Consider the following 19,886-nt stretch of genomic DNA (forward strand, 5'->3'; position numbering starts at 1 on the left):
CATTTGTCAGCTTCTATAAAACAGAGAATCATCTTTTGGGTAAACTGAGATGACTGAAGAAAAACTTCTGCTGTAGGTCCTCATAAGGGCTGGAACACAGCCTGGCAAAATGTGAAAAATACACATTGTCATTTCTGTGTTTGGATTTTGAATGTAAATGAAGGGCCTTAAAGCCTTCACCTTGCCTCCTTACAGTCCCCTCATTCAAATTTACCCTTATATGCTGTTATTCTCCTAGGAAGGAGGAAAAGAAAACCATTTTACTTTGTCTTAAGAGAGAATAAATGACTGAGTGTCCCACACTGAAGACCTGATCTTGTAAGAATTAACACCAGCACAGTACTCAATGTTTTACATTTCTTAACTCTAGTAGAGGCAATGAAGAAAATGGCTGAGAGCTTGGACTCTAGAGCCAGAATACTTGAATTTGACTCTCAGTTCTATTATTTAATAAACATGTGACCACTTAAAATGTTTACTTTCTATGTACCCCAGTTTTTTTTATCTATATAATGGGAATAATAATAAACCTATGTGTGAGGTTATAAGGTCTAAATGAGCTAATACATGTATAGTAATTAGAAAGTACCAGGCACATAGTAAGTAGTGTATAAGTTACCTAATATTATTTTTAATCCTTGTAACAACTTAGGAGGTATAAGTATCATATGCCCCATTTGAGGAAGCTATAGCCTAGATCAGCCTTGCTCAAAGTCACACAGAATGTATATGGCAGAACTGATAATTGATCATCTGACTTTTAAGTCTCGGGCTTTTTGCAGTTCTTCTTTTTTCTCTCAATCCAGTATTTTCCATCATCCCACAAGTATGAAGTTGATGGGAGAAGTCATTCTTCACTGGGGAATATTTATGAACTGAGCCTTGAAAGGACAGTTTAAGTAGCAGAAAGGATACTGGAAACACTTCAGATATAGGGAATAGCTCAAGCAAAGACCCAAAGATAGGTCCTGCTTATACCTGTATAATGGGAGGCTTCCAGCACATTCTTTCCGGCACCGTAAAGTCAGTCATTCTACTGTGTTCCATTTCAGGGATCCCCTTGACAGAGCGGAAAGTATCGATACCCAGTTGCTGTGTATCCTTTGCAACAGCTGATGAGCCATCTCCTGTCTTCACCCACGTGGTTGAAAACACAGATTCCCCCATCTGGAATTTTCAACAGCAGTCAAGGTTTGTATTTTATGATATTCCATCAGTCTTTTAGAATTGGCTTTTTGTTTCAAGAGACACAACAATATTGAGCAGACTGGGAAAATGATTTTCTTATCAAGCAGTTATTTAATTCTGGTGCTTATGAATTCACAGCTAGTAATGGTTTAAATATTTTACTGCAGTGGGTTTTTTTTTACTCTTTTTGAGCTCTTTTGAGCTCAGTACCACTAAAAAATTATTCAGTGAAGACCTCTTATATGCCCCGCTTTGTTCTAGGGACTAGGAATGAAAGATGGTTAAGACAGTCCCTGCTATTGAGGTATTCGTGGTCTACCTGGGAAAATAGACAATAGAATGTGACAAGTGCTGTAAAGGTAGTAAAAAAGAATTCTTGTGCATCTCAGAAAGATTATTTAGGCCAACACAGAAGTTCAAGGAAGGCTTCTTAAATAAGATAATTCAACTGAGTATTGAAGAATATACACAATTTATAGAGGTGAAGAAGGCAGAGCAAACTAACCTCAGTAAAGACTACAGATTATATATTCTTGAAAAAGATTTCTGGTGCAGTAGAAAGAGCCTGGGCTTTGCACCAAGAGAGACATGGCATCCAGACCCATCTCTGTCATTCATTAGCTGTGTGGACAAATTACATTATATCTCTGAGCCTCAGATTCCTCATCTGTAAAGTGGGGTTAATTTTTACAGAGTTATTGTGAGGTCCAAATTAGATGACATTTAGGAAAATTACCTCATGGTACATAGCAGGCACTCAACAAATGTTAGATCTCCTTTGGAAGACTCAAAAGAATTAGAAGTGGAGTCCTGTCAGTCATGTTGGAGTGTGGCTCAGAGGTAAGGGGCTGACATACAGGCCTGATGCTGTAGTGCAAGGCACATCCTCCCTTTTCTTCTGTCACCTGTGTCATCATCATTAAAAGTGTGAGTTCTCAGGGCGCCTGGGTGGCTCAGTCAGTTAAGCATCTGACTTTGGCTCAGGTCATGATCTCACAGTTCATGAGTTTGAGCCCCTCATCGGGCTCTGTCCTGACAGCTCGGAGCCTGGAGCCTGCTTCGGATTCTGTGTCTTCCTCTCTCTGCTTCTCCCCTGCTCATGCTCTCTCGTTCTCTCTCTCTCAGAAATAAACATTAAAAAAAAAAATTTTTTTAAGTGTGAGTTCTAGTATAACTACTGTTAACTATTGTCTTTATAAAGTTTCTTTCTTATTCACCAACAGTACAACAGTAGCTACACCACATGGTGTCTGATCTGCTATTTTCTCACAGTATTTACATACCTAGCTGAGCCTCAGCACTTGCTCACATGTTCAATGTTTTGAAATTTAAGAGGCTGGCCTGAGTCAGGTGCTAAAACTACAGTGACAACTCAGTACTATCTATGGTGAGCTACCGGAAATTACAGAAATTCTGGCCTTAATGGTCAGGTACTTCATCCAAAATATCAAATCTGCCTTAAAAGGCAGGAAGCCAGAGGGCTAAGCTTCTAAGTGAAGGTGATTTATTCATTCAGAAGTTAACTTTATGGACTTGATGAAGTGACATTGACAGTTTCCTAATTTCATCCCCTCACTTTATTTTTTGTTAATCTTTTTTTTAAGTTTATTTATTTTGTGTGTGTGTGAGACAGAGAAAGAGCATGAGTTAGGGAGTGGCAGAGAGAGGGAGAGAGAGAATCCCAAGCAGTCTCTACACTCAGCAAAGAGCTCAACACAGGGCTGGAACCCACAAACTATGAAATCATGACCTGAGCCGAAATCAAGAGGCGGTCACTTAACCAACTGAGTCACCCAGGCGCCCCCATCACCTCATTTTAAAGTTAAGACTGTGGACCAGGGAGGTTACATAGTCTGTTGGAAGCAGAGGAAAGATGAGAAGAAAAATGAGTAATGGTGCTGTTTACAATTGCTTTCTCACAAAATTGTTTCACTTGATGCTTCTAGGAACCTCATAAGTAGAAAATAATTATCCAATTTAACAGGTAAGAAAACAAGGGCTCAAAAAGTCTGCGTTTCCAGGGCCACTCAAGTGATAATAGTAGAGCTAGAATTCAGAGATGTGTATTTTGACCATGAGCTAGACTTCAGATTTTTGACACAGTATTTCACTTTATCACAACGTCTCTCATTGGTGTTAAACTGGGCTCTCTTCAGTTCCCCAACGGTGTCTAGGGAAGGATAGTAAGTCTCTTGGCTTTCCCTGGATCTCCTGGAACAATGGTACCTGTTTTTGAATTTTCCAAATATTTGTAATTTAAAACTATGTAAGTCACTTCACATAAAATGTATTAGAGATACTCACTGAATTCCACATCAACTTCTTTACCTTGTATGAAAATTGGGCACTTTCCTATTTTGGTGCTTTGCCTCTGGACAATTTGGCTTTGGAGTCAAGCAAACTAGGCTTTAAGTCCCAGCCCTGCCACTCACCAACTCACATGTGACCATGAACAAAACACTTGACCTCTCTTAGCCCATCTGTATCATCTGTAAAGCAGGGATAATAATGCCATGTCTAGGTTTTTGTGCAGATTACATGTATATGAGACACTAGGCACCATGCCTGGCCCAGGGTAGGCACTCAGTAGATGTTCTTTTCCCCTCTTCCTCCCTTCGCACCATTCCCCTTTCAACATTGCATAAAAAGAATCCCTACCTGCTCCAATAAACTGGCCATTACCTCTTGAGGAACTCCCTTTCCACAGCCCCTCTCGTCCTGAGAAACTGAGTCTGAATGTGGCAGATATCATCAGGCAGGGAAGTACTGCATCTGGGAAGCCTGATTTCAAGTCTTGGCAAGTTACTTCTCTCTGAGCTTCTATCCCTCATTTTAACTGTGAAGATAAAAATATATCCTATAAGATGACTATGAAAATGTTAGGAAAGTGCTTTGCAAACTATAAGATATTCTTCAAATCTAAGTTTCATACTGCAGAAGTTAATTCCTACACAGTTAATTTATGTTGGTTGTTTTTCTTAATAGGCTATCAAAAGAGTTTCTTTTGGACCCACAACAAACTCTGGTCTTCAAAGTTTGGCATAAAGGAGGTATGAACTCTATTCTGTGAATATCTATTTGGTTGTGAAAATGAGCTCACATCCTGTTGACAATTCCAAATCCCTTTCTTTTTTTAACCAAGTGAACCCATGGCTCTTATGATATGGGGAATACATGTATATGTTAGAGGGAATCTCACAGAATGCCACATTATTCTCCTATGGAAGTTAAGTCCTTAGAAGCCATATCATTTTATTTGACTGCCTGCTTAGTGCAGAAGTCCAAGTACATTTAATCTTTCCAGTTGTATCTCAGCAGTCACAGTGTATAGCCTGCCATACACAAATGATTTCTCCCCCTTTGTATGATGTTACACCTTCTGTTGACTCTGGCTTATTAACCAAGACCCTAGCATTTTTAAGCAGTACACAAGACTAGAATCTTGTTCTAAGAACCTCCCCAGGATGGAGGTGCTAACATCATGGTCCTTGAACCTCGTTTTAGTCAGCTACCATTATTAAGAGGCATAATTCAACAACATTAAGAGCATAGACTCTGAAGCCACACTCTTGGGATTCAAATACCAGTTCTACCCCTTACAAGGTAGTATGACCTTGGGTGAATGACTTAATTTCTCTATGCTCAGTTTCTTTATTTATAAAATAGTACCTACCTCAGGGGAAGAATTAAATGAGTTCCTGATACTTAGTAAAACCTTCTCAGTTTTTCTTGTTCTTATTAGTGAATGGTAGTATGCTGAGAGCTTTCCAAATATCTAAAAGCAGGTAAAAATATAATTAGTTAAATGTTACAAATGTAACAGCTGAGGCCCAAGAAAGTTTAGGGCTTGACTAAGGTCATATGCCTATTAATCGGTGGAGCCAGGATTTGAACCCAGTTCTGACTGGCTGTACAGCCTTCACCTTTTGTACTTCACCATGCTAGTAAGATTGGATGGGAAGAGTGAGCAGATGAGGACATCCAGTTATGTCACAGTTTCTATGCTTAGAAAATTTTGTCTTAACTAAATCCCTCCTATAAATCTAGCTTCGTTAACATTCTTGCTAGGGCCTTTTACACATTTTTTTACACTATTTGCCAGTGGTAAGTTTGAGAGCTAACCCCAGAGCCTAATAAAGACCTGAGAGTAGTCAATGTGTAAAAGAAATGGGCTTACCTGTCTCTCCTCCTGTGCTTTGGTTTGGAAATGATGCTGTGAATCTGGTTTCAATGATTTATCCCATGCTCCTGCCTTAGATTCACTTATCATGTCCCCCACCCCTACCTAACCTCATAAATGTAGCAGGAACTGATTATAAATGCATTTTCTCTGAACCAACACAAGGAACTCCTGGTATATTTAACTAGGCTCCACCTCCTCCCTGGCTTTCTATTCTTTTCTTTCTCTGAAGTACTCCAGAGATGGTCAAGCAGACCTTGGTTTGCCTCGATTCAGCACTTACTATAGTGAGAAGAAAAGAGTAAATTTTGGTCTTATGCAGACCTAGATTCAAATCTTGGCTCTGCTATTTACGAACTACATGACCTAAGGTAAAACACTTTTATGTCTTTGAGCCTTTGTTTCCTTATTAATAAAATAAGGATAATAGTACCTGCCCTACAGGATTTTTATGAGGAACAGAGATAATATTTATAAAGTATTTGGCACAGGGGGCACGTGGGTGGCTCAGTCAGTTAAGCATCTGACTCTTGGTTTCGGCTCAGGTCATGGTTCGTGGATTCAAACCCCACATGGGACTCTGTGCAGAGAGTGCAGAGCCTGCTTGGGATTCTCTCTCTCTCTCTGTCTCTCTCTCTCTCCCTCTCTGTCCCTCCCCACTTGCTCTCTATCCTGCTCTCTCAAAATAAATAAGTTAATATTTAAAAAAGTAAAGTATTTGGCACATAATTGGTGCTTAATACATGGAGCTATTTTTATTACACCTACTATGCTTCAGGTACTGTGCTAGGGCTATTCAGTATAGAGAAGAACAAAATACATTTCCCTATCTTTTGGGACCTCCAGAGAATCCTGTTAAACCCTATTGTAAATGGAGATGGGGAAAATGCCTAGACCCAACGAAGCACACTTATTTAGCTCTGTCTCTCAATGTAGGTAGATGCCTCTCTTCCCTTAACTCCATCCTTTCCACATAGCCTCAGCTATGCAAAAGGTACTCAAACCTGGCCAAGCTGTGTTCAGTAAATATTTGAGTTCCTACTCTGTGCCAGGCACTATGCTAAGTGCTAGGGATTCAAAGATAAAATAAGGCATACATGGTCTCTGTCCTCATGGATAGTATGATTAGGCAAATATATGGTTCTCCGGTAGGGGATATCTAACTCAGACAGGATGTCAGAGAAGGCTTCCTAGAGCACACTTCAGCTGAGAAATGAAGGGGCATGAAATAGTATAGTCAGAGGGAACAGCAAATACAAAAGTCTGGAGTAAAGAACGAGTATGAAGGAAGTTTGAGATCATTAGAACACAAAACTACAAAGAAAGAATGATGGGTTGTCCCACTCAATCTGATAATTAAACTGAGCTCTTCAAAGCTATTGTTTTTCTCAGTGATCACCTTAGCCTGATTCCTTCTCAGGTATGTTTAGATGTAGTGCTTTCATTAGGCAGAACCCTAAAGTTACAATCTATCAAGAACAGGTTATACTTGGATAACCAAACAAAGCAAGATTAGTTTTCATTGCAAAGCTTTAAAAAAAATCTTTGGAGTGCAAATTAATGGTTCTAGCCAATATTCTTCACTCCTGTTGGGTAGGAATAACTTGACTCCTACTCTGGGGAACACAACTTCAAACGTTCTAGAGCCTAAGACTTCAACTTGGAAGTTGAAGGGGTCTTAAATCTGGTTCATTACTTCTCATTGTATATATGAGACTTGAGGTTTAGGGAATTAAAGTAATGTGTTTTCAGTCAAAGCCATACTCAGATTAGCTATTGTAATGCACCTCCTCTCTGTCCCACTCTATGTTGGCCAGGTCATTTGTGTTCTCAGTGGATGTTTAGCAACTTCCTCATGATGTAGGAAGATTTACACCAGGAATGGAGAGTGTAGGGAACATAAAGCAAGTGACATTTGGTCTCAGGTTTCAGGTGGGTCCCAGTCCAAAGAAGAGTAAGCTGTCTAAACAAACATTAGACAGTGTGTGATGAGCTCAGTGTCACCAGCAGTGTGCACAAGAAACTTGGAAACTCATGACCACTCCTCTTAAAAACTTACATTCCTTGATTTATTTAGCAAATTGAAAATTGTGTCCTATGTTTGGTAGAATCAGCCTTTAGTATTCATTATAGGGAGTGGAGCCTATACAAAAAAGAACTTGTGGAGTGATGGGGGCCTGTTTGTCCCCAGATACTTTCATGTCAGAAATGAGGAACAAGAAGCAATGAGTCAGAAAACAAGAGTCATTGTATGGTTGCTTGTCTATCCAAGAAAGGGTCTTCATACTCATTACGGGCAGCCATCTTATAAGCTTGAGCCCAAGCTCTTATTTTGTACTGACTACTGATTTTCTAGGGGGTTGGCTTTCTTTTGTGATTTGTGTCACTTTTGTTTTTAATTAAATATAATACATGTGTATGGTATAGAGAATTTGGAAAATACAGACAAGTATAAATGAGAAAATGTAGATATGTAAATCCCTCATAATTCCAAAGGTGATGGTCTTTCAGATGATTTTTTTCAAGACCCATGTCCTGAGGAAAATTACTGAGACATGATAACGTAGGGAAAAGAACAAGTGTTTCTTATGTTTAAGGGTTGTTTTCCAATTGCCTATATCAAGAGGACAGAACTCAACTCTACTAGCTTTTCCCTGCCATACAAAAAGGGAAATCATAATAGTGAAAGCAGGCTGTGGTTCCCAGTCTCTCTCATCCTTATTATCTGTCTTCTCTTCTGATTTTGGAATCACTAAACGACCCCCACCACCGCCCAGTCCTCTGTATCAGCTATTCTCTGTGCAACCTCTAATGTCAGTGGCAAGACATGCCCAGTCACACTGCTCAGCTCTTCTCTCTTCCCCCACAGATGAGGAGAGGGTGATTGGCTTTGCCTCAGTGGACCTCTCCCCGCTTCTTTCTGGCTTCCAGTTTGTCTGTGGCTGGTACAACATCACAGACTTCAGTGGAGAGTGCCAGGGGCAGATAAAAGTTGCTGTCTCCCCTCTGGAAAGTTTGATGCACTTCAAAGAAGAAAGACAATCAAGACGTGGGATGGAGACCCCAGGGTCACGGGTACGTATCCTAATTCAAATTCTTAACCAGTAAGGGTTCTACTGAGAAAATCTATAAGAAGATCCTTTACATGTGTTTGGTACTTTCCAGCTTGCAGAACACATTATGTATTTGTGTCTCATGATGATCTCATGACCTTTTTAGGGTGATAAAAATTTCACAGTGGTGTACATAGTGGAATTACATAGTGGTGATGGATTCACAACTTTGAATATACTGAAAACCACTGAACTGAACACTTTCAAAGGGTGAATTTTACAATACATTAATTATATCTCAATTAAAAATTTTTTTTAGTTGACACACAATGTTACATTAGTTTCAGGTATACAACATAATGACTTGACAAGTTTATAGATAATGCTATGTTCACCACAAGTGCAGCCACCATCTGTCACCATACAATGTTGTTACAATACCATTGACTGTATTCTCTATGTTGTGCCTTTTATTCCCGTGACTTATTCATTCTATGACTGGTAGCCTGTATCTCCCACTCCCCTTCACCCATTTTGCCCTCTCCCTCACCTCTAACAACCATCAGTTTGTTCTCTGTTCCATGTTCGTTCTCACAAATGGCCGTATCTCAATTTTTAAATAAAATTATTTGTAGCGTGGAGTTTGAAACATATTGGCTGAAGTTTTCAAAAATTCTATTACATTAAAATCATTAATCTATCTTATATTTAAAAAAAAAACAGAAAGAGGGGAATCAACAATAGCAAATACAAAGAACTCTTTTAGGGAGTTTAAAAGAAAGAATTTTCAGACTGTCCCAGATGGAGGAACTCTATCAAAGCAAAGATTGTAGGGTTGTTTGGTTTTTTTTACCTCTTTTATCATGGATGTCGGCCCAGGGTCTGGCAGAGTGTGCATCAGTAAATATTGAATATGAATGAATGCATGAGAAAGTGACAGAGTTAAACAGTTTGTGTATAAGAAGGTCTTTTCTTCACACCTACCCTGATAGTCATGAGACAAGAAATATGACAGCCAGATCAGCCTCAACATGTAAAATATAATGATATCCAGCCAGGAGTTCACAAACTAGCTGGGGGAGCAGGAACATAAAAACAGATAAAGTAACTAAAAAGCAACCTGATAGCATAGTGTGTAAAATGGGGATAATAATAGTACCTACCTTATAAGATTATTGTGAAGCTTAAATGAGAAAATGCATGTAAATTGCTTAGTACAGCCTTCAACATTGAAAATGCTCAGTAAATTATATTTATCTACATACAGTAAATTTTACAAATTTATTTATACTGCTTTGTTCCAAAAGAATTTGTGGTGACAAGTGTACCATTTTTCTCATTGATTCTACAGATCCCAATACACAGCCCCTTTTCCTTCCCTGCTTCTGGTATGTATGCTGCATTCCCTGGCTGGGTTGCAAGATGGACCCCAGAACAACCTGCTCACACCTCATCAAGGGGACTTGATTTCTCTTCTCCTACGAGGTGAGTGAATTTTTGACGGGAAGAAATAGAGTCAGAGAGTTGGAAGCATGCTAACTGGCTTGTCATTTCTCTTTCCTTTATTTCTTTTCTTTTCTTTCTTACTTTCTTAATTTATATAATTTTGAGAGAGAGAAAGTATGAGCAGTGGAGGGGCAGAGAGAGAGAAAATCCCAAGCAGCACTATCAGCACGGAGCCCGACATGGGGCTAGAACCCATGAACTGTGAGATCATGACCTCGGCCAAAGTTAGATGCTTAACTGACTGAGCCACCCAGGCGCCCCTCTCTTTCCTTTATTAGAGGAATAAACCAGAAATTATCTAGATTAGGCAAATCTACAGAGTCAGAAACTAGAGACAGGGAAAGAGCTTTGTTGATCTTCTGTCACAATCCCTAGGAATTCCAGGATCCAATGAAAACAAATTTTTTATAAGATAGGAACTAGAATATTTACTGCTATCAAAAGGTAGCTTCAGTGGAAAGGATACTTTTCTTTTTTCCTCAGAGGCCTTTAACCTTTATCCCTAAAATCAGTCATCAGCTGTGTGAGGTCTTTCCCTTTCCAAACCTAGGAACCAAATTATTTTATAAAAAGCAACTGGCCCATCCAATTGCTTTGCAAAGCCAACCATGGACATGCATATGGATATTGGGGCTAGAGCACATTCCATTCTCTTAAAGGACGAGGTCTAGGAATAACATTGCTGCTTTCTACCCCACTCCCTTCCCGACCTTAGTGGCATTTGTCATCCCCCTGCCTCCACCAGTCTTTCCTGTGTCTGTCTCCCTACTTCAGGGATAAGACAAGGGATCTTCCCTTAAAATAGCCATTCCTACAGTAGCACTTATGAGTAGATCCTTTATTCCAGAAAGATACTCTCTAACACCAAAGCCCATTTCAGTGCTGTGTAGCTCTCTCTACCTGCTTACCACATGAAGAGTGCCTCTACCCTCTATATAAAGGGATCCCATGTGTCTGTCAAATCCTAAATCACAGGCTTAAATAATTTTTCTGTATCTATTTTATGGGTGTTACTTTGACCATAACCAGTCCATGAGACATGGATAGGATAAGGGTACTGGTATTAGGATAGAATATAGATCAATGATGAGGACACTATTTAGTAATTGTAAAAGCTAAGTCTAGTGGTTTGCTTTTCGTCCACATAAAAACATCCCTGTTCCCATCTCAAAAGGACTATATCAAAATGACATATTCTGATCCAGCCAGCCATCTAAAGCTAACCAAATTGTGGTATATTCATACAAAGAAATACTACTAAGAAATTTTTCAAAAGGCAATACTGATACACAACAAAATGAATCTCAAAATATGTTGAGAAGCTAGTACATTGTATCTGATTCCATTTATATAAAATTCTAGAAAACACATACTAATCTATAGCAACAGAAAGCAAATCAGTAGTTATTTAGGGACAAGAAAGGATGACTAGAGCAAGAAAGAGAGAAGAATTATAAAGGACAGGAGGAAAGTTTTCAGTGTGATGGATATGTTCATAATCTTTATGTTGTAATGGTTTCCTTAGAAGTACACATATGTCAAAACTCAATATTGTGGCATGAAATTATGCTATAATTGAACCAAATAACCAGTTTGATACTTCTCCAATAAAGGGTTGTTATTTGGTCAATAGTTTTTCAGTCATGATAAAAAATTATACCCAAAAAAATTACCTCATATTGTATACTTTAAATATGTGACATTCATTATATACCAGTTATACCTTAGTAAAGCAGTTTTCAAACATTTCCACTTCAGAACCCTTTATACTCTTAAAAATTAGTGATAACCTCAAAGAGGTTTATTTAGGTAAATTATATCTATCCATTTTTACCATATTAGAAATTTCAACCAACATTTTTATTTTTTTTTTAGTTCATTTATTTATTTTGAGAGAGAGACAGCACGAGTAGGGGAGCGCAGAGAGAAAGGGAGAGAGAGAATCCCAACATGGCTCTAGAACCCACAAAGCCATGAGATCTTGACCTGAGCCAAAACCAAGAGTCGGATGCCTAACCAACTGAGCTACCCAGGTGCCCACAACCAACATTTTTTATTCTAATATACAAAATCAGTTGTTTATATGAGGCACCTGGGTGGCTTAGTTGGTTGAGCATCTGACTTCAGCTTAGGTCATGATCTCGCGGTTCATGAGTTCAAGCTCCACGTCAAGTTGGAGCCTGCTTTGAATTCTGTGTCTCCCTCTCTCTCTGTCCCTCCCCGCTCTCACTCTGTCTCTCTGTCTCTGTCTCTCAAAAAAATAAATAAATAAATAACCATTAAAAAAAATAATTTAAAAAAATCAGTTGTATATCTGTACATCAACAATGAATAACCCAAAATGAAATTGAGAAAACAATTCCATTTACAATAGCATCAAAAAGAATAAAATACTTAAAAATAAACTTAACAAAAAAAGTGCGGGGGAACCTGGGTGGCTCAGTCAGTTAAGTGTCCGACTTCAGCTCAGGTCATGATTTCATGGTTTGTGGGTTCAAGCCCCATGTCGGGCTCTGTGCTGACAGTTCAGAGCCTGGAGCCTGCTTTGGATTCTGTGTCTCCCTCCCTTTCTGCCCCTCCCCGGCACGCACTCTCTCTCTCTCTCTCTCTCTCTCTCTCTCTCTCTCAAAAATAAATAAAGATTTAAAAATTTTTTAAAGTGCAAAACTTACTCTCTGAAAACTACAAAACATTACTGAAAGAAATTAAAGAAGGTCTAAATAAATGGAAGGATATCCCATGTTCACAGATTAGAAGACTTAATATTGTTAAGATGGCAGTATTCCCCAAATTGATCTATAGATTCAACACACTCCCTATCATAATCCCTTTTGGATTCTTCGTAGAAATGGGCAAGCTAGTCCTAAAATGCATATGGAAGCTCAAGGGACACAGAGTAGGCAAAACAGTCTTGAAAAAGAACGAATTCCTAATTTCAAAGCTTAACACAAAGTTACTGTAAACAGTACAGTGTGCTACTGGTATAAGGATAGAAATCTAAATCAGTAGAATATATTGGCAGTCCAGAATAAACCCATGTGCCAAAGATGCCAAGATATCAAAGATGCCAATATAGTTTAATGAGGAAAGAATAGTCTTCAGAAAATGATACTATATATCCACATGCAAAGGATTGAAGTTGGGCCCCTTCTTCACACTGTATATAAAAATTAACTCCAAAAGGATTATATATCTAAATCTAAGAGCTAAAACTATAAAACTCTTAGAAGAAAACATAGGAGGAAATCTTCATGACCTTAGATTAGGCAATGATTCCTCACATAAGACACCAAAAGCAGAAGCAACAAAAGAAAAAGTACACTGGATTCATCAAAATTAGAAACTTTCATGCTACAAATGATACCATCGAGAAAATGAAAGGGCCACCAACAGCATGGGAGAAAATAATTGTAAAACATAGATATGATAAGGGACTTACTTGTACCAGAATATATAAAGAATTCCTACAACTCAATAATAAATGGCAAGTAACCCAAGTAAAAATAGACAAATGGTCTGAATTGACATATGTCCAAAGAACATATACAAAGGGTCAATAAACACATGAAAAGATGGTTAACATCATTAGCCATCAGGAAAATGTAATTGAACCATAATGAGATACCACTTCATACCCACTGCAATGACTGTAATCAAAAAGACAAATATTACAAATGTTGGAGGGGATGTGGAGAAATTGGAACCCTCATACATGGTAGGTGGGATTTTAAAATGGTGCAGCTGCTTTGGAAAATGGTCTGGCACTTCCTTTTAAAAGGTTAAACATAGAGTAACCGTATGATCCAGTAATTCCACTTCCAAGTATATACCCAAGAGAATAAATCATATGTTCATACAAAAACTTGTACGTGTTTGTAGTAGCATTATTCCTAGTAACTAAAAAATACAAACAAAATGTCCATCATCTGATGAGTAGATGAATAAAATGTGATATCTCTATATAATGGAAAATTATTCAGCCATGAGAAGGAGTGAATTACTGATACATGCTACAGCATGGGTGAAGCTTAAAAACATGCTAAATGTGGGGCACCTGGGTGGCTCAGTCAGTTGAGTGTCTGACTTCTTTGGCTCAGGTCACGATCTCGTGGTTTGTGAGTTTGAGCCCCACATCAGGCTCTGTGCTGACAGCTCAGAGCCTGGAGCCTGCTTCGGATTCTGTCTCCCTCTCTTTCTGCCTCTCCCCCAATTGCACTCTGTCTGGCTCTCTCTCTCTCTGCATTTCTCAAAAATAAATAAACATTAAAAAATAATAATTAAAAAAATGCTAAATGTATGAAGCTAGTCACAAAAGACTGTATGTTGTTATGATTCCATTTACATGAATTTCCAGATTAGGCAAATCTACAGAATCAGAAAGTAGATTAGCAATTGCCTAGAGCTGGGAGGTTTGGGTGAGGGTTTGGGGCAGAAGGGGAAATGTGGAGTGATTGCTGATGTATAGGTGTAGAATTTTTTGGGGGGTGATGAAAGTATCCTAAAATTGTGGCAATGTTTACACAACTCTGTGAATATACTAAAAACAATTGAATTGTAGACTTTGGGTAAATTGTATGGGATATGAATGCTATCTCATTGAAGCTGTTACTTAAAGAGAAGACTGTTATTGCCGAAGTCAAGTTTTTGAATACCATGCTGAGAAATTTGAAATTTGTTTTATAGATTAAAAACAGAGAAAGCGAAGCTAGAAAGAAACAATGGTGATTAGCTTAGTACACAAATGCTTAGAACAGTGCTTGTCACATAATAAGGACTCCATAAATAGTGTTGTTCTTACTGTTACCAGACCTGTGTTTTAAAAAAAATCACTCAGGCTGTAATGTGGACAATTTATTAAAGGAGAATGGGTAACACTTAAGTCAGTGGAAATCAACAGAAAATCAACAAGGAAACAGTGGCTTTCAGTGACACACTGGGCTAGACAGATTTAACAGATATATTCAGAACATTCCATCATAAAACAGCAGAATACATATGCTTTTTCTTTTTTTTCCATGTTACATGTTTTATTTTATTTTATTATTTAACGTTTATTTATTTTTGAGATAGAGACAGAGCATGAACAGGGGAGGGTCAGAGAGAGAGAGGGAGACACAGAATCCGAAACAGGCTCTAGGCTCTGAGCTGTTAGCACAGAGCCCGATGCGGGGCTCGAACTCACGGACCGTGATACCATGACCTGAGTCGAAGTCAGACGCTTAACCGACTGAGCCATCCAGGCGCCCCTTACATGTTTTATTTTAAAAAGTAAAAGAAAAAATGTAGAACCTTGAAAAAAAGGGAAACTACTAGGAAAAGATTTGTTCATATAAAATATTGTAAAATGTCATTTATTTAAAATACTCCATTTTTTTCAAATTGTTAAATTCTAGTTAGTTAACATATAGTGTAATATTGGTTTCAGGAGTAGAATTTAGTGATTCATCACTTACATGTAACACCCAGTGCTCATCATAACAAGTGCCCTCCATAATACCCATCACCCATTTAGCCCATCCCCCACCCACCTCCCTCCATCAACCCTCAGTTTGTTCTCTACAGTTAAGAGTCTCTTATGGTTTGTTTCCCTCTCTTTTTTTCTCCCCCTCCTGTATGTTCACCTCTTGTGTTTCCTCAATTTCACATATGAGGGAAATCATATAGTATTTTTGTTTGACTTATTTTGCTTAGCATAATACACCATAGCTCCATCTGTGGTCGTTGCAAATGACAAGATTTCATTCTTTTTGATGGCTGAGTAATAGTCATTGTGTAAATATACCACATCTTCTTTATCCATTCATCAGTAAATAGACATTTAGGCTCTCTTTCCATAGTTTGGCTTTTGTTGATAATGCTGCTATAAACATCAGGGTGCATGTACCCCTTTAAATCTGTATTTTTGTATCCTCTGGATAAATAACTAGTAGTGCAATTGCTGGGTCATAGGGTAGTTCTATTTTACTTTTTTGAGGAGCCTCCATACTGATCTACTCTGGAATACACATTCTTATCAAGTGAACATGGAACATTCTCCAGATAGATCATATATTAGGCCACAAAACAAGTCTCAACAAATTTAAAGAGATCAAAGTCATAACATATATTTTTTTCCAACCACAACGTTATGAAACTAGAAGTCAACCACAAGAAAAAATCTAGAAAGAGTGAAAATACATGGAAATAACGCTACTGAAAAATGAATGAGTCAACCAAGAAATCAAAGAAGAAATAAAAAATTACACAGAAAGAAATGAAATTAAAACACAAATGGTCCAAAATCTTTGGGATGCAGCAAAAGCAGTTCTAAGAGGGAAATTTATAGTAACATGGGTCTACCTCAAAAAGGAAGAAAAATCTCAAACAACCTAATCTTACACCTACAAGAGCTAGAAAAAGAACAACAACAAACAAACAAAAAACCAAAACCAGGAGAAGGAAGGAAATAATAAAGACTAGAGCAAAAATAAATGATATAGAAACTAAAAAAAACAGTAGAACAGATGAATGAAACCAAGAGCTGGTTCTTTGAAAAAATCAACAAAATTAATAAACTTCTAACCAGATTCATCAAAAAAAGAGAAAGGAAGGATTCAAATAAACAATATCACAAATGAAAGAGGAGAAATAACCAACACCACAGAAATAAAAACAATTGTAAGAAAATATTATGAAAAATTATATTCCAACAAATTGGACAACCTGGAAGAAATGGATAAATTCCTAGAAACATGTCACCTATCAAAACTGAATCAAGATGAAACAAAATTTGAACAGACCAATTAACCAACAAGGAAATTGAATGGATAATCGGCAATCTCCCAGCAAACAAAAGTCCAGGCAGGACCAGACAGTTTCACAGGTGAATTCTACTAAACATTTAAAAAAGCTATTCTTCTCAAATTATTCCAAAGAATAGAAGAGGAAGGAAAACTTCCAAATTCATGTTATGAGACCAGTATTACCCTGATACCAAAACCAGATAAAGATACTACAAAAAAAGAGATACAAAAATTCTTAATATTTAGAAACAGAATCCAACAATACATTAAAAAAAGCATTTACCATGATCAACTGGGATTTATTCCCAGAATACAAGGGTGGTTCAATAATTGCAAATCAGTCAACATGATATACCGCATCAGTAAGAGAACGGATAAAAATCATATAGTCATTTCAATAGATGCAGAAAAAGCATTTGACAAAATACAACATCCATTCATGATAAAAAACCCTCAACAGAGTGGGTTTACAAGGAACATAGTTCAACATAATAAAGGCCTCATATGGAAAACCCACAGCTAACATACTCAAAGCAAGGAAAAACTGAGAGCTCTCTCCCTCAGATCAGGAACAAGACAGGATGTCCACTCTCACCATTTTTATTCGATATAGAACTGGAAGTCCTAGCCACAGCAGTCAGAAATAAAGAAAAAGAAATGAAAAGCATCCAAATTGGTAAGGAAGAAGTAAAACTTTCACTATTTGCAGATGACATGATAAAAAAAAAAAAACCTAAAGAGTCCACCAAGAAACTACTAGAACTGATAAAGGAATACAGTAAGGTCGTGGGATACAAAATCAACATACAGAAATCCACTGCATTTCTATACACTAATAATGAAGCAGCAGAAAGAGTAATTAAGAAAACAAAATAAAAAAGAAAACCATCCCATTTACAAATGCAAAACAGTAAATACTTAGAAATAGTAAAATACTTAGAAATAAATCTAACCAAAGGGGTGAAAGGACCTGTACTCTGAAAACTATAAAATATTGATGAAAGAAATTGAAGATAACACAAAGAAATGAAAAGACATCCCATGCCCATAGATCAGAAGAAAAATATTGTTAAAATGTTTATATTCCACAAAGCAATCTACATATTTAATGCAATCCCTATCAAAATACCAACAGCATTTTTTCACAGAGCTAGAATAAACAGTCCTAAAATTTGTATGGAACCAGAAAAGACCCTAAATAGCCAAAGCAATCTTGAAAAAAGAAAAGCAGAGTTGGAGGGAATCACAATTCTGGACCTCAAGTTATATTACAAAGCTATAGTAATCAAAACAGTACGGTACAGGCACAAAAATAGACACATAAGTCCATGGAAAAGAATAGAAACCCCAGAAATAAACCCATAATTAGCTGGTCAGTTAATCTTCAACAAAGAATGCAATGGGAAAAAGACAGTCTTTTCAACAAATTGTGTTAGGAAAACTGGACAGTAACACACAAAAGAATGTACCTGGACCACTTTCTTACACCATACACAAAAATAAACTTAAAATGGATTAAGGGCCTAAATGTGAGACCTGAAACCATAAAAGTCCTTGAAGAGAGCACAGGCAGTAACTCTCTGACATTGGCCATAGCAACATCTTTCCAGATGTGTTCACTTAGGCAAGGGAAACAAAAGCAAAAATAAACTATTGGGACTATATCAAAATAAAAGTTTCTACACAGCAAAGTAAACAACCAACAAAACTAAAAGACAACCTACTGAATGGGAGAAGACATTTGTAAATGACATATTCAATGAAAGGTTAATATCAAAAATATATAAAGAATTTTTACAACTCAACACACAAGAAACAAATACTCCAATTTAAAAATGGGCAGAAGACATGAACAGACATTTCTCCACAGAAGACTTACAAATGGCCAAGAGATACATGAAAAGATATTCAACATCACTCATCACTGGTGAAATGCAATCAAAACCATAATGAGATACCATCTCACACCTGTCCAAATGGCTAAACTCAACAGCACAAGAAATAAGTATTGGCAAGGATGTGGAGAAAAAGGAACACTTGTGCACTGTCAGTGGGAATACAAACTGGTTCAGCCACTGGAAAATAGTATGAAGTCTCCTCACAAGTTAAAAATAGGACTACCCTACATAGAGGAATGACACTACTGGATATTTACCCAGAAAATACAAAAACACTAATTCAAAGGGCAAATGCACCCTTGTGTTTATTGCAGCATTATTTAGAATAGGCAAACTATGGAAACAGCCCAGGTGTCCACTGATAGATGAATGGATAAAGATGTGATGTGACGTGGTGTGTGTGTGCATGCGCATGTGTAGTGGAATATTATCCAGCTATTAAAAAGAATGAAATCTTGGGGTGTCTGGGCAGCTCAGTTAAGCATCCGACTCTTGGTTTCAGTTCAGGTCATGATCTTGCAGTTGGTGGGATTGAGCCCCCCATTGGGCTCTGTGCTGACAGTGTGGAGCATACTTGGGATTCTCTCTGTCCCTCTCTCTCTGCCCCTTCCCTGTTTGCACTCTCTCTCTCAAAATAAACATTAAAAAATATTTTTAAAAAGAACAAAACCTTGCCATTTGCAATAACATGGATGGATCTAGAGCGTATGATGCTAAGCAAAGTAAGTCCATCAGAGAAAGACAAATACTGTATGATTTCACTCCTATGTGGACTTTAAGAAACAAAACAAATGAACAAAGAGGAAAAAAAAGAGAGACAAACCAAGAAACAGACTCTTAACCATAGAGAACAAACAAATGGTTACCAGAGGAGAGGTAAGGGGGATGGGTAAAATACATGAAGGGATTAAGAGTACACTCTTGGGGTGCCTGGGTGGCTCAGTATGTTAAGCATCTGACTCTTGATTTCAGCTCAGGTCATGATCTCACGGTTTGTGAGATCAAGCCTTACATCAGGCTGCACGCTGACAGTACAGAGCCTGCTTGGGCTTCTCTCTCCCTCTTTCTCTGTCCCTCCCCTGCTCATTCTCTCTCTCTCTCTCTCTCTCTCTCTCTCTCTCTCTCTCTCATAAAAAAACAAAACAAAAAAAAAAAGAATACATGTAACTTGATGAGGACTGAGTATGGAATTGTTGAATCACTATATTTTACACCTGAAACTAATATAACACTATATGTTAACTACACTGGAATTCACATTTGAAAAGAGAGGGAAAAA

General features: G+C 37.7%; 1 protein-coding gene across 14 annotated transcripts in view; it reads left to right on the forward strand.

Moving 5' to 3' along the window:
* Positions 1-19,886, forward strand: part of C2CD3 (C2 domain containing 3 centriole elongation regulator) — a 142,189-nt gene that overhangs the window by 92,561 nt on the left and 29,742 nt on the right. For all 14 annotated transcript variants that reach the window (XM_045038750.1, XM_045038758.1, XM_045038751.1 and 11 more), the window contains 4 exons: positions 1,053-1,191; positions 4,174-4,238; positions 8,238-8,443; positions 9,773-9,906. In XM_045038750.1, the coding sequence (XP_044894685.1) occupies positions 1,053-1,191; positions 4,174-4,238; positions 8,238-8,443; positions 9,773-9,906 (544 nt within the window). The remainder of the gene's footprint in view (positions 1-1,052; positions 1,192-4,173; positions 4,239-8,237; positions 8,444-9,772; positions 9,907-19,886) is intronic.

Source organism: Felis catus, chromosome D1 (genome assembly GCF_018350175.1).
Source record: "Felis catus isolate Fca126 chromosome D1, F.catus_Fca126_mat1.0, whole genome shotgun sequence".
Classification (NCBI taxonomy): domain Eukaryota; kingdom Metazoa; phylum Chordata; class Mammalia; order Carnivora; family Felidae; genus Felis; species Felis catus.